The sequence below is a fragment of the Centropristis striata genome, chromosome 4 (genome assembly GCF_030273125.1).
Source record: "Centropristis striata isolate RG_2023a ecotype Rhode Island chromosome 4, C.striata_1.0, whole genome shotgun sequence".
NCBI classification, from domain to species: domain Eukaryota; kingdom Metazoa; phylum Chordata; class Actinopteri; order Perciformes; family Serranidae; genus Centropristis; species Centropristis striata.
Window position 1 is genome coordinate 41,955,194 of NC_081520.1, and position 22,610 is coordinate 41,977,803.

Consider the following 22,610-nt stretch of genomic DNA (forward strand, 5'->3'; position numbering starts at 1 on the left):
GAAGACCTTCATCAAGGACGTTCCTTTGTCTCCTGAGCAGTGTTTTATAATGTGCATGTGTGCAGCTCTTTCTGCTATTAGTCAGATCTATATACAGTAAATGTGCATCAATTCATACATTTTTATACATTTTTCATCAAAGACTTTAGCACACGGGGAATCTAAAATATGAAAAGAATGAAAGAAAGAAGAAAAAGATGACATTTAAATGTTAATACTGAATGTCTCGACAAGACTGCAACTGTAAATCATTAGTTTTTCTGACAATATATGCTACCGACAACTAAAGCATGGAGAACCTGTAGGCTGTTTGTTTAAGCAGCCTTATATGATCCATATTTATGTTTATTGTGGCGGTGGCCCATGTGGTCATAGTTATCGGGATGGGAGCAAAGAGAAAGGGATGTGACCTAGTGTAGAAAGGTGTGAACGCACCTGGTCAAACAAAAAAAAACTAGAAACATTTAAATTTAACATTATAAACATAGAAAACTAAAATGATGGTATTATTTTCTAAAAACCCAAACCACATTTTTTTCCTAAACCTAACTAAGTAGTTTTGGTGCCTAAATCTAACTGCAACCATTTCAAAATGTTAACAACATGTTTATAACTGCAACTTTTATATTCGGGTATGACGACATCTCCCTTTCACTGGTAAGGGCGTTTATTTAGTAAATTATCCCGTGGCTTGTATTAGAGAGCATCAACCCATGTTGGATGGGTTTATTAAACATGATTAATTATCTCAAACAAGAGGGAAAGTCAGGAGACCAATACATGAATGGCCGTCATGAATATTTGTACAAAATTGCATGGCAATCCATCCAATAATTGTCAGGATATTCAACTAAAAGCCAAAGATACCAACCAGCAGTAAGTGTTTTGGTATTTTAGTCCAGGCCACAGCTGTGGACAGACATCTTCCCCCTAGAGCCATGCAGCTACTGAGGATAAAGATACACAAGGAACACAGTTTGAGTGAGGTAATAAATCGCTCCAAAATGTATAACATTATAAAAAGACAACACTGACTGAAGGAGGAGGGACTCAGACTCCTGTCTGGTTCCAGTCAGCAGAGTAGAGCCCCTCCACAGAGGCTCCATAATGTGACTCCAGGCCCTGGGGCTCTGGATGTTTTAGAGACACTTCCATCCCTTCACAGTATCCCACAGCAACAACAAGCCTGTCATGAACAGCGATAAATAGTAAATGGAGTGCCCTCCTCATCAGTAAACAGAATATGAAAGTCATCTATATCAGAAAATACGAAAACAGGTCAAGACAAAGCTCCGTGATCAGCCTGTGTGCACTGCCTCAGTCTTTTCCATTACAAACCTGCAAACAACACAAGTAAATTAGTATTATTTATAATTTAAGTTGGTTTCCTGAATTGTATTCAGTCTTTCAGGCGGTACGGAAAATCTGTACAGTGCATGTGTGCCGCTATCAATCAGTAGATATGTAAAAGAGTAGAATAAAATGTGCTTCATGCTGTTGTAGTGTTGAGCTGTCCATGGTGCTGACCAGCAGCTGGTACAATGTAGCTGTGTGACGTTGTTTTGCACCAATAGCTGACTGAGACCTTCAACTGTTTGTGTGTGATTGTACAATTAACACACATTGACTGAATTGTCGTTGTTAAAATATACAAAAAGCATGTAATTTCATGGCACATAAACCTACATTATGGTGAACTATTCCATATGAAAACCAGGCGGCAACCTCTGAGCAAACCAGGAAGTGCCTTAAGCTGCATTCTACCAAAAATTCCAGCAGGGGTTGCTGACAGCGGCTGTAAAAGCTTTTGGGTCCATTCATTTCAATACAAAATGAGAAAACTTTTCACATGATTTATATCCTCAGAACTTTTTTTTAGGACAACACTGTGGTCTCAATCGCTAGTTGAAAATCTTCTTCAAGACAATTTGATGTCAATAGTTCTAATAATGGCTCCATTTAGAAGAAAATAGAAGATAAAGAATCGTATCATTTGGGGCGGGGCTACCTTTGATTGACAGGTGGCTAACAAGACGAGCCGTCATCAGGAGAGAAGCAGAGCAATGCGTATCCACGGCAACGTGTCAATAAAGTTATATATATATATATATATATATATATATATATATATATATATATATATATATATATATATATATATATATATAAAAGGATGTTTACCGGTTTGGTCTCATAACTTTGACCCTTTCACTGTATTTTCACTTAATTACAGTTTATCTGAATGTCTTGTTCAGTGTTTGGTTGGACTGTTACAAACCCAGATGTTACATACATTTTGTTTTTGTTTTTGCTAGCCAAAACTAACATCCCAGTTAATGTTCCAGTTAATGCTAACATGAATTAGCATCGGCTTCTCTCAGTCAGGTTGCCGTTGTAGAGAGTCGTCAGATCCCTCTCGCTCTTCCACGTCCATATATGGTCTGCTCGCCGTCTCAGAAACAAGATGAAATGCCTCAAACAGGCAGTCCACAGACCAATGGGTGACGTCACGGTCACCACGTCCATTATTTATACAGTCTATGATGAATATGCTTTTATGCATTAATACAATGTAAGGTCTGAGGCCTGAGACTAAAACCCCAGTGAGTTTGTGCATTAAGGTGCTGTTGTCCCTACATCTTTGATCTGGCACAGTATCTGAATGGCCCTGTAGCTGCAGTTACATGTCATCCAAAACTCAAATCTCTCACATGAATGAATATAATTCATAAAAAAGATGCTGTGCAGTGCTGTCGCTTGCTGTGTTAACAGTCTGACATTTCTATGCTTCAGCCTCCACTGGAGTATGTCTTCAAAACTAACTGCACAATGACATTTTAATGTGGAACCTGGTGTGCTTTAAGATCTACACTGATTCATTGCTTTATTAAAAGTGTTGCTCACACTAAAGGTCTTATGCCTTTTTCAGTCTTATTCTCCTCGTTTGGTGAAATGAGCCTGTTCTGTTTGCGTTTCTCCCACAAAATCACGATCAGAAAGAGCCTTTCCCCCTTTTCTAGCAGTAGTCTCTCATCTAAATCCTCCTCTACTCACTCTTTCTCTGAAAATAGACGCTGAGACTTGGAGCGCGTGATAACGAGAGTGAGTCTTTCACAACTCAGCGTAACATTGTGCGGCGGTAAAAACCTTCTGTTTCTGTCACGGTCTATCAGTTTTATAATCACATCACATCTCCCCAGCCACCTCCCACCTGGCCATCGTCACGACCCCGACCTCGCCCCACTTCTCCTCCTCCTCCTCCTCCTCCTCCTCCTCCTCCTCCTCTGCTGTGGGAGCTTTTGTGTTCGCTGACTGAGACGTTTTTCTCTCTGAGGGGTTAACTCCAGCCCACTAACGGAGCCACACACATACTGACACATATGCAGCTGCCTCTATGTATCATTACCTTCGCCCCTGCATTACACATGATCCCATGTGAGAGTTTACCACCCCCCTACAGGAAGCACAGCACATTTACACCAGGGAATTGCAATATATAATGTGTGTGTGTTTGTTTTTACTCGCCTGGTGTTAAGGATGTGTGTGTGTGTGTGTGTGTGTGTGTGTGTGGGCTGTGCTCAGCATCTGTGTACAGTAGTAGGTTCAGTAATGATGATAGATTAGGTAATAGCCATCAGGTCATAATGGGTATTGAACCTGTGTTCCTTCATGAGCAGATTCCTCTAATGCAGGAAGGGAAGACACAAATGCGTTTTATATTTAGAAGCATGATTGAATTCACATTGCCCATTAAATAATTGCATTATTTGTTTTGCTTTGTAGTATTGTTTATTGGCCTTGTGGAGCGCTGCTTCTCGTTATTGTGATCGATGAGACGATACTTGATAGATTTCATAACGAAAGGGCAAAAGTCAGAGATGATTGCTTTTCCTGCAGGAGCATCAGTGGCCTTTACACTCAGCTTCTCCTCAGACAGTGTGAGGCTGATATACAACAAAATGAAATACAAAGTCTGGCGGCGTTGAGGTGTTAAGACCTTTAAATGTAATTTTTAAATTGACAATAAAGTGTTGGAAAATAAGTATTTATTACACTGAGAGAATGTTGTTTTCCAGCCTCAAGATTCCTTTTTTAAAACAATATATTTATTGGTTTTAGTTTGCAAAGAACATCAAATTGTACAGTGAATGAAAATAATCACACCAACAACGTTTAGATTCTCCAATTAGCCTAACACGTCTTTGAACGGTGGGAGGAAACCTGAGCAGCGATCATAAAAGATCGATCCCAGTGCACTTAATGCCTCTTCCTATCTGTACATTAAAACCATTTGAGACAAGTAGCCTGGAGTAATACCTTTGTGCTGTCTGCTGGACCTAAATGGTGCAAAAAATCAATGCAAAACTAACAGAAAACCAGTCGAGGGTCTTTAGATTTGTGTTTTCTCTCAGCACTTCTGGCTACAGAGCATCGGATCAAACTGTGACTGCTGCCTGCTAGAAAATTAGTCCACACATTAGAGTAAACAGATCAGCTCAATCTGAGCTTGTCACGCACAAAGAAGACAAATTAAATGTTAATTTGTTTTTGTTAGTCTATTACGACATGTGTCATTTCCAGGCCTCCCATTCATTGCCTATGTCAGCAGCCGTGCAGTGATGTGTCTCATGAGTTAAAATCTAGCGTACTTTATGTGAGTCATGGGCATTAAAAAGCCTCTGAAAATGCCCGAAAAACATTTAGTCTAACCATTGTTCAACTAAAATGAAGAGAAATTCAGAAACTGAATAGTTAATTTCTTGCCTGAAATATTTTTAGAAACACATTTCGGTTAACTCATTTTGAGAAGGTTTCTAAACGAGTCTTTGTGTTGGTTTGGTTTGAAATCCTGGAGCAGACAAGTGAAAGTGCTCGTCCAATCAAGTGAAAGTGTGTGTGTGGCTGTAGAAGGGTGTGTTTTCTTTTAGGTGATAGTCATAGAAAATAAACTGGTAAAGCACCTGTTAGTTATTTATTCACACTGACTAGTACCACGGCCATCAAACATCCACCGAAATTAATGCCTCACGCACAAAGACTCCTCTGTGGAAACCAACATGGTCTCACAGGAATCTGTGGAATAGCCACGGATTTTGCTTAACTCTAAATCCGTGGAATAGCCACGGAATCACTCAAATTTCCGTGAAACTGACACGGATTTGGCTACAATGCAAGTTAATGACAGTCATATCCCGTGGCTATTCCATGGATATTTGTTCCTATTGGTTTGTTCCAAGTCACGTGACTTTCAAGGTCCCGGCGGTCAGAACAAAAAACATGGCGGACAGTTCTCTCATTTTTGGTGAAAAAATTAATATTTTGACTTTGTTTCTGCATAAAAATGGATTTTGATCACATTGGTAGCGAGAAATATATGTTTTATTTTCTAAATATTCACTCAGTGAATGTACATAATCACTTTGTATGTTGGAATAGCCACGGGATATGACTGTCATTAACTTGCATTGTAGCGAAATCCGTGTCAGTTTCACGGAAATTTGAGCGATTCCGTGGCTATTCCACGGATTTTGAGTTAAGCGAAATCCGTGGCTATTTCACGGATTTCTGTGAGACCATGTTGCCCACAATGCATTGTTTTCACAGCAATATACTGTACAATCATAATACAGCGAGTTACTGTTAGAATTTGACTGTAAATTTACAGCAAAGTCTTACTGTGTATATATAACAGGAGGACACATTATATATTTAATGGTTGGCAGCTCAAATTCTTGTTCAAATCAGTTGCTGCTCTACCACTATGCTGCTGAAAAACACACTTAAACCTGAAGTTAAATGAGAGGCAGAGAATGTGCTCCTTGACACTGATACTTGAGAGTTTATTTAACAACATTTCTCAGTCTGTTTTTCCAACCACCAAGTGTTTCATCTCTCTGACATCTCCAGCCTCCAGTTTCTAGAGAGCATCTTTCCTCTGACTCTTAAAGTCCTCAACTCGCAGCTCTGGAGATGCTTGTTTTAATTGCAGCCTGTGCGTGTTACTATTTCTAGTATCAGTTTTTGGCTGGGTGCGCTCCCACCCTCGGAGAGCTGTTTGCCAGAGCTCCTCCACCCTCTACCAAAATTTGAAAGTGTTGTGTAAGTTCCCCAAGCTCTCTGTATTCCCTATATTCTGCCTCGGCCATTTATTTATTAGTTTCTCTCCTTTATCTCTCTCTCTATTTCCTTTTCTCTCACATCTCCCTCCTAATGCCCCACCTGTCTTTGAAGACACAGCTTCATATTGTGGAATATTAATATCCCACTTAAAGTGAGGTTATTAGCATGTGGATGGTCATAGTCAAGGCTAAGGACACACACACACACACACACACACACACACACACACTATCCACATAATGGAGGTCAAAGCTTGTAAGACAAATCAGTTTAACTGCCTTCGTCCTCTTGACTCGTGAGTCGACGGTCAGCGAGCGGCGTGAGGTTTTAGTGCTCTGATCCAGATTGAGATGTCGTGTGTCAGGAGGCTTCAGAGTGACAGAAACACTCACAGTAAACCTGTTAGACTGTTATTCTGTCCTGGAATATGTTGCAGGAGAAAGAGAGAGCACCGGCTTGTTAGCACAGATTTAATCAGCTCTTGAGTTGTGCCCAAAAAAAGATGTAATGTCCTGTTTTTACTTGCTGCAGGCAACCATTACTCTCAGTGGAGTTCTCAGGTTAGAAATATACCTACAGAATGATATTTGTGTTGTCTCATCATTATTTTTGATTCGGTTTAATTAAACTTTGTTAGTTCATTGTGAAATTGACAATAAGGGAAAAATATTAGTCAAACACAACGATATGTTTATACACTGTTAACCCTTAAAAAGATGATTCAATACCAAAGGCCTTCAGGGGATTTTTTCATGTGATTAATTCTTTAATTAACTGTTTTTGTCACACAGAAAATGAATATTAGAGAGCAAAAACTGTTTTGTTTTTGGAACAAGGTCATTTTTTTTTAGCTTTTTGAAAGGCATAGACCAACTGGGCTACATAATCCTAATAACTATACTTATGAAGATTTGGTGGCGTTGGTGGATCATCTGTGCGTCCTACGCCCAAACTATAACTCTGACAGCTTTACCAGAGGATTGTGAGGGAGAAGACTAATTTTCCTACGTTTCTATGTATAAATTATTTCTGTAGAGTGGAATTTGCGGCCTGGAGCGCAGTTTTCAAATTTATTTTTTGACAGTTTCTTCTCTCCCTCTACACTCTGGTGATGATGTCACACACTGTGACACGAACATTCCGTGCAATACACACCCATTATAATCTCAGAATTTCTCCAAAAATGATCATGGTCATTGAACAGGGATTGATAAAAAACTATATGACCTATCGAAACGTGGATTAATACACCGATACACAAGACTTGTGTCTACTGTTTAAAGTTTAAATGGAGTCTCTAGGTGAAATTATGCCGGAGAAGTAGACGTTTAAAAATCTCCAATTATTGCTTAAGACAGAATGCGAGACACTGTTCTGGCTTAATAGGATCCCTGTTGTTCATTTTTCTAATATAAGAAATATAATGGCTACACTAAAGTAACTACAGGTGTGTTTTTGTTTTTTTGAATATTTATTTATTCATCATGGAATAAAGAAATAGTTTAAACGTCAAGGATTTTAGACAGCAACACTGTTGAATCTGTGCACCAACAGTCAGACTGGAGAGGTTGGGATGAGTCAGTGTGTTGTATCTGGTTCAGTGGTTAAACTTTATCTGCTCTGTCAGTTTGTCATTACCTGAGTTCATCCTGTATTCCTGCAGTAAGGCAAATAACAGTAATGTTTGAGGGATGATCTCACATTCTGTCTCCTTGAAACATCAGACGAGTGGACTCTAGACGATCAATAAGCGGCGCAAACACACAAATGACTGGTGATATATTTACAGAGAGAGCCGAGGGAGGCAGAGAGAAGCTGCGAGATGGAGAAAAAGATAAATGGCTGCAAGTTACGACTGGAGTGGCAGCAATTGACCCTGTGTTATTGTGGAGGAAACACAAGTGGATCAGTGTCATGGCACCTTGACATCAGACTCACACACACACACACACACACACACACACACACACACACGTATATATGGCGATATAAAAGTAGTACCTGTTTCGTCAGTGTGACAGCCAGGGAGGAACCTGGATGGTGTTCTTATACGAACGTATAAATGCTAAAATGGTGTTAGACTGAAGCTTAGAGAATTGTCCAGGACTTCCTGGATGTTCATCTTTTATTAAATCTCAGTAATTTGCTCCCATCCTCTAATTTCTTATGAATGATTTAGGTACCATCCTGATCAGTAGATGTGACAGCTGGCAGAACCTTGCAAGTGAAATTAGATCTGGAGCTGTAACGTGACGTCAAACATATACCAGTATATCTGCTACATCTTCTTGGTTTATTATGTCATCATGGTAGATGTGACATTGATCTTTAGGTTAATGGAGGAAATGTTTAACATTTTGGGATGTATGCTTATTCACTTTCTTGCCAAAAGATGAAAAAGGGAATCAATACTGCTCTCATGTCTGTTTGCTTAATATGAAGCCAGCAACCCATAAATATTATAAATTGCTGCAGGGTTGGATCTTTGTCTGCAAGCTATTGTCCCATCGACCCCCCCTTCAGGCATTGTCAATAATTGATTAAATTTGATCATAATCAACCATTCAAGCGTAATAAAAATAATAACAACAATGGCTGACTACATCATCTCTAACAGTTGTTGCTCACGGCTTTGTGAGCCTACAGTGACATCCAAACACGACTGGTACAACATATTTGTGCTGCTCTTCTCGATTTGTACAGACGACCATTACGTTCTTAATAACAACGTAAGATGTTAATGTTCGCCTTAGCCGTGAGTTAATGCTAGCTTACTAACTCTAACTGGCTACCTAGCACAGACTACCTGGTATTGATCACATTGCAGTTAAACTAATCACATGAAATTATTAATAGAGGCGGTTCTCTGGCTGTCGAAAGCTGAAGAACTGGTTTGAGATTAGGCACCGGCTCCAAACTGGCCCTTGAACTGTCTTGGTCAAAAAGGGGTCACCTGAAAACTCACAATGGTGTTTGTCTGGCAAAAAAAAAGATCAGAGCATCTACAGCAATATTGCCGATTGATTTCAACCATTGTCAATTGTTAGTTAAATCGAGCCAAGCCTACATTGCTGTTTTATTGGAGGTTATTTGTCTTTTTGACTCTTTCTTGGTCTGGATCAGTTGACAGTTGTGACTTCAATGAAGACTAAATAATCCTGCAACAACAACAAAAAAAAACTCAATAAAAGAGTGATTTTGCAGCGAAAGAAAAAAAAAGAAAAGAAGCATATCTCCAAAAGTGTTGAACTTTTCCTTTAAAGGTGAAGTTTACAGCAAAGAGGAGGAGACCTCTAGTGGCATGTTTGTTGGTGGTTGGTCTCCAGTAAAAAATGCCATTGACTAGAACAGATGACCTGCCGCAAATATGTTTTTTGTGATGTGATGAAATTAGATTCAGCAGGTCTGAAAAATGAAAGTACAAAGTGTAAATGTCACAAAGTCTGCCCTGATGGTGTAAACACTCATTCTTCCTCTTCATCCATTTCAACTTTCCCCGGCTCCTTCAGCATTATTCTTCACCTCTCGACCAGATGCTCCTTTGATTTTTCTCTTTTCACTCCAAATCCTGCCACTCCCATTCAGCTTCATTCATGCTTTGGATCATTCATCAGTTGCTTCGCTACCAGCTTACTAGAAATGTCTAGTCATGTTTTTAAATGATAGTGTTTTGTCTGTATTGGTATTTTAGAAAAACACTAGTCAATTTTTCTTTTCTGGCATCTAACTAGGTGACCAAAGCCACTGGTGACATATTCATTTCAGCAGCATTTAGCACAATGTTTGAATGTGATTTTGTGTTTATTTATAGTGGCTATTATAATAAATGCATTTTTTTTCTTTCTAGACAATATTTAGCCTCACAGATTAAATAGTGCTCGACTAGTCAATCAAGTTTAAAGGGAAATTAGTCATTAATAACATCCCCAAATCTAACCACCCGTCCCTTAACTGAAGCATCTTTGGCTGAAACTGAGAGGTGCTGAGGAGCCTCCCTGGTCTGCTTTGTTTCAGTTATTCTGCTTTAATTTCGTCTGAGCAAATATAACTTTATTGAGTTTGTTCCCAGTGTACTGCCAGCTGTGGTCATATTAAAATCTTCCTCATGCTCTAGTGGTTGAAGACACATGCAGCGTATGTGCTTGTAACTACAGTGTTATAGTTTTGGATAGGTAGTGTTCTATAGTTTTTATATTTTCAAAAGAAATCCTGTGAACAGACCACAACAAACACCAGCTATCTGTGGATCTTAGCACAGAGATAATTGCTTCTTACAGGCAAAATAAACCTTTTAAAAAAGCATCATAAAGATGCTGTGTCATTTCTTTAAACGCTAGGTAATTTCCGTGAGCAGATGGGCACTTTATCTTGATGTCTTAAAAAGCCCCAAAAACATTATCCCTATAAATAGATTAATTACATCCTGGAATACCATTTATTTTCTGCCCTTCGAGCCTCCACATTCCCTGCATTTCGTAGCATCTCTTTCCCTCTGCCACTTCGAAAAACAATCTGACGCTGGCGAGAGGACCGACTGCACACATCGCCATAGCAACACAGTCTTAATGATGGCAACAAGCGTGACCCGAAGATTTCATTTGAGAGCGTCTGGGAGAGGGATGGAGTGTGAAGCCACAGCTCAATTGACTCCTCAGTTTTGCCCTCTAATTTGCTTCCTTCTCACTTCTCCCTCTACTTATTCATCAGTGTCTGCCCTCTTCCTCCCTTCAGACAGACAATAATGAGGCACTCCATGCAGCAGGTTGGCCTCCTCTGTTCGGTAACCACGAGGGGGAAATGTACCTCCTCAACGTACATGCACAAACATGAACAGCACGCACGTTATAAACCTAAGCTCAATTTTAAGTCAATGAGCAGGTTACCAAAGGTTACTGTGCACTGCAAAAAAAAGCCAACTTGTATTTTTTGGCCTAAAACAGTGATTTAAGTTGGTAAAACTTGGAAATATGAATTATTGACATTTAGGGCAATAATGTAAGTTAGCACAACAAAGGAAGCCAGTTGTCTGCTCAAAAACAAGTTGGTGAGTTGTTGTTACTTATATCTTTAAGTTGGGGTTCACAACAAGGGACAATAGTTCTGATAACTCTTATTTCTTTGTTGGGAAATTCTGTCATTAGCGAAAGCTAGCGGCTAACTGATGCTAGCGGCTAACTGATGCTAGCGGCGCTGCTTGTTACAGCTACAAGAGTAGCCATTAGCGTATCAATGCTAACTCAACATTGTGGTCGCAACATTAGCTGACATTTCATAGCGGCGTTACAATCGTGCCAATTCAGCACATTGCAGAAGTTAGCAGAAGTAAGGATTAAAAGTTATTACAATGTAAAATTATAAATTCAAAAATCTGAATTCAGAGTTGAGCAAACTCAAAAACAAAACGTAAAATATTTAGTTTAATTGTCCAGCTTAAAATATTATCGAAGTTTGTTGCCTTGAAATTTTGAGTTTGTACACATTTTCTTTTTTTGCAGTGTTATACAGGACCGAGAGCCACACTTTCCCATTATACACCTTCAAGTGTTTCTGGAGATGTGCACCAGTGTTGCGGGTAACTTGTTAGTGTAACACGTTACTTTTTCTTATGAAGTAATTAGTTGACACAATGTATGTTATATTGAATCACATTTGCACTTTACATTTTGGCAGATGAGAAACGTTTTTTGTATGTTGTGGTCCTGGTTTGTATCATCAGTAGATAAATTAATACATCAAATTGAAAATGTTTTGCCTTCCATGTTTTCTTTTGAAAAGAGTTGGTAGTTTTCTTACAAATGAAGTGACAACACAGCAAACAGCATATTTAAAAAGCATTTAAATAGGTCACTATGAAAGTACTTTATTCGTAACTATTAAAAAAGAGTAACTTTGTAAAGTAACTATAGTCTTGTGTGCACAAGTGAAGACAAAGGAACATTTGCAACAGTGTTTGGAAAAAATATGACCTAACCCTTGTTTAGGCTAAAGTAATCAGATTACAGCGTACCTGCATTCGTAAACAGTCAATCTGTGATCTTTAACTGATTTATGAAGAAACTCTAACCCTGCACACACACACACACACACACACACACACACACACACCACAGAGCACTGTTTATTCATTTTGGCCCCGAGGCCCTCAGCCACCTCTGCAGTTGGTCTCTGACCCTGAGCAGCTCACTTATACTGCATACATTTTGCTATTGGCAGCAAATTATTGACCAGAGACACAAGTTTATTTATATGAATACCAAGCATATGGTAATCCTGCAAGTGTTTGTTTTACAATTACTTGCGGGAAAAACATTTGTTTTTTTTAGCTCTTTAGAATTTGAGATCTCATGTTTTGTATTCAATTATTGTGCATTTCCTCTGTAGTTGTGCAGCTGGATTGGCCTCTCTGTATATATATATACATAAAAAAACATGTTGTCCCTACATAAAAAATTGCATGTTGTAATGGTTCCTATACATTACTTGGATATTTAAAGGGACCCTGTTAAGTTTTCTTGTAAAAAGAAACGTTTACATTCAGCGTGATTTACCAAAACATTTTCCTTCCACATAAAACATTTGCTTGGCCGGTTTCTGTCTAATATATTAAATCGTACATTATTTACTTCCCTGTTTGCAAGCTTGCCGCCTTCTTCTTTGCTTTTGTTGATGCACTGTTGTTGTTTTGGAGCGTTGCTGCTGCCAACAGTTTATCAGCAAAATAGTGTGAAACCATCCACAGAAATGTGTATTATGTCACCTGCGGGGTTGCTTGCATTTATATGTGCATAACAAAGCAGAAAAGAGAAAAAGAACTGTTTATGGTGCACCATGTGGTCAAACACACCATAGGGTATATTTAAGAAGAAAAACAACAGTCGCCTGGGAGAGATTTAATATGCTAATGCATGTAATTGCAATTTCCCTCCTTGGAGTTGGGTCGGGGACCTTTTTCTTATATCTTTCCTCCTTTTTGTCATCTCATTTTCTGCTGTCTCTCCATGTTACCTGCTCATTCTCCACCTGTCTGTGTATGAAATGATGTTATTGGCTCTCTGCATGTCCACTACTTGTCCTGTTGAGCTGCATGTACCACAGGCTGATGTTCGCTGATATGGAAATATGTGTGTTAAGCAGATTAAAAGCTTTTTGTACTTTGCTGATTATTGTGTAATAGGTTCACTATCTCCACAGAGCTGTTATAGTTTTAGGTTATCAGACAAGCTTGTCAGAGGATTTACCCCAGCTAGTGTTTGCTATAAGCTGCTGATTAGGATTCATGACATCCATTATTCAGTGTGAATAAAATGATGACTTATGATAATAGTGGGTCCTCCACTTTTTGTTTGTTTGTGTTCATGAGTTTTCATCTCGGTGTGCCAGCAATGGGGGCCGTTTCTAAAGCAGGGGAGGAGGTTTGTTGTGTCACTCTGCAATAACTTTTCAGCATTTTGTAATTCAAGAGGTCTGGGAATAAATACGACTTCTGTGACTCCTCTTGGCTCTTTTTTTTTAGGCTTTAGAACATCTAGCCTGTGATGGGAGATTTTGGCCAGTCAAAGGTCATTTCAGAGAGAAGGAGCTCCTCTAAACCAGTAGTTCTCAACCTTTCTGAGTCGCGACCCCCAATTTAACATGCATGTTGTCCGTGACCCTCGCTCACTGAACAGAAACTCACACGCACAGTTCAGATCACCCAAAAAAGAAACAAAATGACCAAAAAAGGAAACAAAATGACCAAAAAAGACATAAAATTAACTAAAAAAGACAAAATGACAAAAAAAGACACAAAATGACAAAAAAGACACAAAATTAGCAAAAAAAGGAAACAAAATTAACAAAAAAGACACAAATTGACCACAAAATGATAAAAAAAAAGACACAAAATGAGTAAAAAATGACCAAAAAGACTAAAACACATGAACACTTTAACACAGTGGAGACAGAGCTGACTTCCAAAATGATTTGGCGACCCCCAGAAATCATCTCGCGACCCCAATTGGGGTCCCGACCCCAAGGTTGAGAACAGCTGCTCTAAACTGTTCCACAAATGCAGCTCCACGTCCCTTCGGATGGTGTTTCAATGCGGAAAATCCTGCACAAAAAATGCAAAGCAACCCAAAAAAGAAAGACATGCTTCTTAAAAAGATAGTCTGATAAACAATTTGTCAATATTAGCAAAGCGTTTTAGAGATGGAGGGGAAATGGTGTTAGTAGTTTAACCTTCTGCTAACTGCAGCCAAAGTCTCATTGGCTGCTAACTCAAGTTTCAAATAAATGACTAGTACTTGTACAGGATAATGTATGAAGAGTGTGCATATGACCGTGCTGCATTTTCAAACTCTGCCGGGTTGGTTTCCTTCTCCAGAAAACAGCCTCCTCCAGCTTTAATCATCAGTGTGATACTGTATCTCAACCTGCCGTGAAGAGCTGAGAAGGAGATCATATGATAATCTAATAATTTATTTCTTATCAAATAATATGCACCATGCAGTCTTGTGTCTGTGTCTGTAATAGGATGTAGATGTTTGTTATGCTTTCCCCTTCAGTTAGACTTTCTCTCGTCTCTTATTCATGTTGTGATTTATGCAGCTTTCATAAAGCAGGTAACACTCAGAAACAAACTCATTATAAAGAAATACTGCAGGCAGTTTGGTTTGATTGAGTAGTTTGACTTTAGTTATTTTTAAGGACCATCTTTTATATCCACTGGCTTCCTGGGGCTTGTTAACATATGGAGATCTGGTTCTCTCATGGCATTAAGATGATAAATGACTCTCGCACTTCTTTCGATGTACTAAAAATGGCAATTAATGCTCCAGGGCAATGTGTGTGTGTGTGTGTGTGTGAGAGAGAGAGAGAGAGAGAGAGAGAGAGAGAGAGAGAGAGAGAGAGAGAGAGAGAGATTATGTAATCTCTTTTTACTCCTTTTTCTCCTCTTTGTAGTTAAAATAAATAGATGGGTAACATCTTACTATAACCCATAGTTTGAATTTCTAAGCAGTACATGAACATTTAATAAATGGTTAAAATGACTTTAATGTCATTCAACAACTGAGGTGGATGGGACCAACAAACAGGATTTCAAAGCAGGAGATGAGTGTTTGCGTCCTAGTGTGGTTTTGTGGCCCATTATTGGAATAATGTCTGGAATCAATGCTTTTTTTTTTTCATTTTTGGGCTTTATTGATAGGACAGAGTGAAGGGGGAGACAGAGGGGAAGACATGCGGGAAAGGGCTCCGGGTTGGATTTGAACCACTTACAATGCCTCTTTTTTTTGTTCAAACAACATCTCATTGTACACAAAAGGAACCCAGAATGTGTACATTGTATCATAATTTAACCCAATGGAGTCTAATAGGGCTATTTTGTCAATTTTTGAATCCTTTTCATGTCTTTATGTGTCTTTTTTGGTCATTTGTGTCTTTTTTGTCATTGGTGTCATTTATGTGTCTTTTTGTGTCTGTTTTAGTTATTTTGTGTCTTTTTATGGTCGTTTTGTGTCTTTTTTTTGTCATTTTTATGTCTTCTGTGGGTTTTTTTTTATTATTCTGTCTTCTCATTTTGTGTCCTTTTTTGGTCATTTTGTGTCTTTTTCAAGGCATTCAAAGATTTTGAATACTTAAATATCATCTTTGCCATTTTTCATGTGGTAATGTGCCCCTCTGATTAAACACTGGCCCCTCCTTGGCCCCCACAGTAAAAAACGGGAACGCCCCAATCAATGATTTTTTTAGTGTTAGTTTTTTGGAGCTTAACTGTGTTATTTATACCTGTGGCTATCCTTACAGTGTTTTAGCATTCTGAGTGTTTAAAACAGCAGCCGTCACGTGTTTTCAGCATGTTTTGAGTGACAGTCACGTGTCATGATGAGAACAGGTTACAGCGGTTCAAATGTTCATAGTCGACTCATTTTTGGCTAAAAACTGTAGATATTTAAAGTGGTATGTGGTTTGCAGAAAAGTACAATGCCAACATTTATTCTAGCGACTAAGTTGGGACAGCAAGTAATGATTATGTGTTTCTTCTGTTCCAGTTTTCTAAGTAATTATACGAAAGAAGATTGATCTTTGAGATAAGTCTCAATTAATCTAAGGGGTTTACTGCAAATTAGCCTGACCTGCAGCATTAGATAAATTAGATAAAATGTGGATTCAGTGCCATTTCCCATGTGTAATAATCTGAATCTGTGACTGTGAAATATGATTATAAAGCTGTTGGTTTGGCTGTAGCGGTAATGAGCAACAGAAGGAAGAAAAGATTAAAGGAAACTTCAGTTTGTCATAAGCAACATGTCATCTTCCTGTGCTGCTGCCTTTTGAAGCTTCACTGGTGAGAATAACTGAGTCTATACATCATTTCACTGTTGCATTCAGAGTTTTAGGAAAAAAAAGAATTTTGGTAACGCTTTATAATAAGGTCCTTAATAACCATTAATTATCAAGTAATAAGGCATTGTTCTCGCTTTAGATCCGGTAGTTGCAAAAAGCATAGTTAACTTACACTGTAAAAAATGTTTGTAGAAATTACAGTAAAACACTGTCAAATTATATCAGAAATAGGGCGTTAAATTAAAAATTGTATATCACCGTAGTAGACACTTTTAATTACCGTAAATCAAAGAGTAGCACAAAACTTTAACTTTTACTGTCATAAACTCTAGGAAACACACAGTTTTGCTGTAAAAATATAACATTTTCATGTAAAGTTAATGGAGAAATACCATGATGTCACAATGACACAATTACCGTAAAAATAAGGGGAATATTTAGCCTAAATTACAGTTTTTGCTGATATTAACATTTAAATTTACAGTAGAAAACCCCCTCACTGTATTTTTTACGGTGAAGTTCTGGCAACCACAGCTGCCGGTATTTTACCGTAAATTAAACAGATTATTTTTTTACAGTGTATAGTTAACTTCTAATAGATGAGCAATAAAGATAAAGTATATTTTAATATCAATAAGCAAACAAAATAAGATTAATAAAGGCATGGCAAAGACATAATGGGTGGGTCATGGGTGTTTGTAATGCCATTATTAACACTTATATAAGCTTATAAACACACAATAATGTTAATAAGCATCTTGTAAGGACTTACAAGGGCCTTATTACTTGTTAATTAATGGTTATTACAAGGACCTTAAAAAAAAAAGCGTTACCAGAAGTTTTTATATATCTGTGTTACTGTGTTACTTTGGATACATTGGTAATCCTTAAGAACCACAATCTAAATAAAAGACAGATTTTAGGCTTAAAACAATGACACCAGTATGCTTCAGACTACCCTACTGCTTGTCGTGTTTGTTGAAGAGCATCTGAAACATGTCGTTTTGAGAATCAAAGGGTCTGTGTTTGGCAGTGACTAACTTTTTGAAACCAGCAATTCAACAAATAACCCTTCTCCACACTGTGATTCAGCAGCTGTGTGGAGGTGAAACAGTAACACAGGGTCTAAAGCTGTTTTCTAAATCTCCTTTCTCTTCATTCTTCAACTTCTGTTTCCAATATGTGCAAATGAGTGACACCCAACGAAATTGTGAAAATTGCCTGATAGAATCTCTCACCACCCAAGGTGATCTGTTTCAATCACTGTTTTATTCCACCAATCCTCCAAACCTGAAAATATTCAGTTTACTATAATTTATGACGAAGAATTCAGACGTTGAACCAACTAATGTGAAGAGAACTTGCTTGAAAACTGACTTAAACATTTACACAGCTTTCAAAATATTGTCTGGTTCATTTTTTTATTTCCAACTGATTGATGGATTAATCTTTACAGTCATCTCATCTCATGCCTCTGTGACAGCAGGACTTCCACACTGTGTGGCCGTTCTAAACTGAGATAAACACTTTGGCCTTCAGAATTGTTTGGACGACACATCATATGATCTAGTTTTTCTCAAACATACCCAGGTATTAATATTAAATCCATTAACGTATGTGCTTTACTGCAGTAGTTCTCAACCTTTTTGAGTCGCGACCCCCAATTTAACATGCATGTTGTCCCTGACCCCCGCTCACTGAACACAATCTCACACACACAGTTCAGATCACCCAAAAAAGAAACAAAATGACCAAAAAAAGGAAACAAAATGTCCAAAAAAGACACAAATTGACCACAAAATGATCAAAAAAGACACAAAATGACCAACAAAGACACAAAATGACCAGAAAAGATACAAAATGACCAAAAAAAGACACAAAATGACCAAAAAAAGACACAAATTGACCAAAAAAGACACAAAATGACTAAACAAAGACACAAAATGACCAAAAAAAGGAAACAAAATGACCAAAAAAGACACAAATTGACCACAAAATTATCAAAAAAAGACACAAAATGACGTAAAAAGACACAAAATGAACAAAAAAAGACATTAAGTGACCAAAAAGACTAAAACACATGAACACTTTAACACAGTTGAGACAGAGCTGACTTCCAAAATGATTTGGTGACCCCCAGAAATCATGTCGCGACCCCGATTGGGGTCCCGACCCCAAGGTTGAGAATAGCTGCTTTACTGCACAACGTGTTCTTCACTTATTCTGTTGAGATACAAATCAAATCTTCGGCAGCAGAGAAGTCATTTCCTACATTTTTCCTCCATGAAAGAACTTTAATGACTGCATGCCGACCACAGCGGTCCCTTTCACATAAACATGATATCTCTGGAGGGAATTTCTTCAAATATGGTGCAAATGTCCACTTTGATTCAAGGGTGAACTGACTGGATTTTGGTGATTAAAGATCAAAAGTCTGTGACCTCACTTAACTTATCTTTAAACTGTAACTGAAGAATGTAGACGCTAATTATGACATTTTCACACAAACGTCTAACGGGATAAAATGAGGCGATGACATTTTATATCAAAAAGTTAGAAGGTTAACTTCACAGTGACATAAAGTTCTGCAAAAACACTTCAACACCATAACTCACTGACATTAATCTTAAACTGTCGTCTGTACATCTTCTGTGCAAAATGCGTTGCTTCTTTGCAGCAACATCCATATGTTAAGCATTTTCTACTGTCATGGCTACATTTAAGCCTAAAAAGCTGGAAAGATTCACTTCCACAAAGGCGACAGGAGCTCCTGCCACACAAGGTTTTTTTTCAACTTGGTCTCACAGGAATCCGTGAAATAGCCACGGATTCGCTTAACTCAAAATCCGTGGAATAGCCACGGAATCACTCAAATTTCCGTGAAATTGACACGGATTTGGCTACAATGCAAGTTAATGCCAGTCATATCCCGTGGCTATTCCAACATACAAAGTGATTATGTACATTCACTGAGTGAATATTTAGAAAATAAAACATATATTTCTCGCTAGAAATGTGATTAAAATCCATTTTTATGCAGAAACTAAGTCAAAATATTGATTTTTTTTCACAAAAAACGACAGAACTGTCCGCCATGTTTTTTGTTCTGACTGCCGGGACTTAAAAAGTCACGTGACTTGGAACAAACCAATAGGAAAAAATATCCATGGAATAGCCACGGGATATGACTGTCATTAACTTGCATTGTAGCGAAATCTGTGTCAGTTTCACGGAAATTTGAGTGATTCCGTGGCTATTCCACGGATTCCTGTGAGACCAGGTTCTTTTTTTTTTCTAGTTTCTTCATTTATTTGTTATGCTGTATAAACTATGCATTTAGCATAGTAGAGCTGCTGTGCTCTGGTACTCTCTTGTGCTCAGAAAGCTGTCAGTTTGTCACTCTGGAGGAGAGTTTGCTGATTCAATCAGTCACCAGTGAAATGTCCCAGACTCTGTCTCCTGCTACTAACAATGCATTCATGCTGTTGTTGTCCAGATTGTGCTGCAATCCGTCGTGATTTCACTTGTTTCTCTGGTCACCAAAAATAGCAAATCTTACTTGTCAACACCTACATTTACCCATCAGCCCACATGAGCTTCTCCTTCATGTCTCCATGGTGTTTCAGTCAGTGTTTATGTTTGAGGGTTTGGGCCTGGATGGAAGGACCATGATGAGGAAAACACCCAGAAAGACGAGATGAAAGACGAGATGAGCTGTTGTGGACTGAAGTTGATGAATTGTTTGACTCTCCACTCCTGTCTCTGTGAAAGTGGCTGGTTTGTGAGAGCTGCTGAGTTAAGTCCACTAATCTTCTCTCTCCTCTTTTCTTTTCTGCTTTCCTCAGAAACTAAGGCTGAGCTGGAGGATCTCATGGCAGACATCAAGAAGTTGGCCAACAAAATACGCTCCAAATTAAAGAGTGAGTGCGAGTAATTCTTCTATTTTCTCCTGCTAGAGCTGCAACTCATGATTATTCTCTGTCTCAGGGAATAAATTTGCTAGTTGGTGTTCAAATAATTACATGTTTGGTACACAAAATATCAAATATTGTCAAAGTGCCACGAGTCGGAGCTGATCCGCAGCCAAAAAATATGAAACAAGGAAAACAAGCTCACATTTGTGTTTGAAGTTGCAACTATCAAGTGTTTGCTAATTTTGCATAACAAGTGACTGCTGAATCATTTTGTGCCCTCTCAGTATGTTGGATTTTATAAACAAGATCTTTAGAGCTGAAGCAATTAGTCTATTGATCAATAAGCAGGGGGCCAAGAAGCTCAGAGATTTTTTACTCATAATTATCAGAACCACAGAGTAGAAATACTGTTACACGTACAAAAATGTTACAAAAGCAAATGTGCAGAATGGCCAGTTTCAGAGAAATTTATGTTATATAATTGGATTTTAATTGATGGTGCATGAATGTTTGGGCCGCACAATTTGGAAAAAATATTAAAAATAATTGAGGAATGATCAGTTTTGAAACATTACACTCGTATTTTTTGCAAGGATCCATACCAAACAAAGATTTTTTTTTCTTCAGTCAACAATAATATTTGCAGACTGGGACATCTCTGCAGCACCACAATACTTTAGATATTTTGACACATATTTGGTCTTTAACAAATATTGCGCTAGTCCATATTGCGATTTTGATAACATTTTGATTAATTGTGCTGCCCTAATTACACGGTTTATAAAAATATTTTATTCCAACTTTATGGGTGACCTTGTATTAATAGTGAAAAGTGAATACTTCACTATATATACTTTCCCCAAGGGAATTAATAATAATAATAAAGTTTTCACCCATATACCCAGATGTCATCAGCAGCTATTTTCCTAATCAATTAATAATTTAAGCAGAGTCCAGCTTCTCAAATATTTTGGTTTAGGTTTGTTGATGGGACAAGAAGATAAAACATTTGAAAGAGTCAAATTGGTATTTAGGAAACAATTTTGTCACCATTCTCTGACATTTTAAAGACCCAAGGATAAATTGGCTCTTTCAAGAAATAGATAATAATAATAATAATAATAATAATAATACATTTTATTTGGAGGCGCCTTTCTTGGCACTCAAGGACACCGTACAAAAAAGATAGAAAAGATTCAGCAATAAAATACAATAAAATACACAGAATTAATAACAATACAATACAAAAGATAGATTGGACAGGGTCATTGTGATCAGAGGGAATAAGCAGTTTTAAACAGATGTGTTTTGAGTTGTGATTTGAAATGAGGGAGTGAGTCAATGTTCCTGGGTTGGGCTGGTAAGATAAGATAAGATAAGATAAGATAAGATAAGATAAGATAAGATAAGATAAGATAAAACTTTATTGATCCCTTGGGATAGCTCCCTCAGGGAAATTGAGTTTCCAGCAGCAAACAGGTTAAAAAGCACACGTAAGAGAAAAAGAACAATTTATATACAATAAATAAATAAATAAATATGAGGTGTATGGGTTTTTAATAGTCCTTATGTATTTCTTATTGTATTTGTTATTTGTTATTTGTTACTGCTCCTTCCTGTCCTTCCCGTTACTTGTAGTGAGTTCCAGAGGCGGGAGATAATGAATATAAACATTTGTTGCAGCCATGAAATCTGTATCACAGTATTACATTAATATCCATAACAAGTGTGTGCAGCTGTTTAAGTGAGGAGGAGAGCAGTGAGACATGAAGGACAGAGAGCTTTGTAGCGTTTGGCAGCTAACAGACAAGCTGAGTGTCTACTTTAGAGTTTGTGCTGCAGTGGGCAGAGTGATAAGTGTCACTTGCACAGAGGTGGTGGCTGTGATTCATGCACACTTTCACACCTGTGCACACAAACTGAGTCATGGTAACACACTGTGAACAGCCATAATGGATGTGGAGCTGCTCCTGCATCACCTGACAGTTATTAGTCAGGCGGCTTAGGACCAGATTTGAGAAGAAAGGGGACACGTCGGACAAAAGCACCACATTTTTTCCACATTCTCTCTATCACTATAGGTTTCAATTTTTGATAGGAGCCACTTCATCAAGATTGCAGATTGGAGATGGCAGCCATATAGAATCTATGAGGACCAATATATCTTCTAAGCCACTTAGAAGGTCAATCTTGGTGTCAAAATCTACATTTTCTGGGTCAAAGAATAATTTAAAGCTACTGAGAATA

The 22,610-nt window shown here is 38.0% G+C and overlaps 1 protein-coding gene across 4 annotated transcripts in view; it reads left to right on the top strand.

Annotated features, from left to right (window-relative positions):
- Positions 1-22,610, top strand: part of stx1a (syntaxin 1A (brain)) — a 102,931-nt gene that overhangs the window by 30,683 nt on the left and 49,638 nt on the right. For all 4 annotated transcript variants that reach the window (XM_059330698.1, XM_059330699.1, XM_059330697.1 and 1 more), the window contains exon 4: positions 20,295-20,369. In XM_059330698.1, coding sequence (XP_059186681.1) covers positions 20,295-20,369 — 75 coding nt within the window. The remainder of the gene's footprint in view (positions 1-20,294; positions 20,370-22,610) is intronic.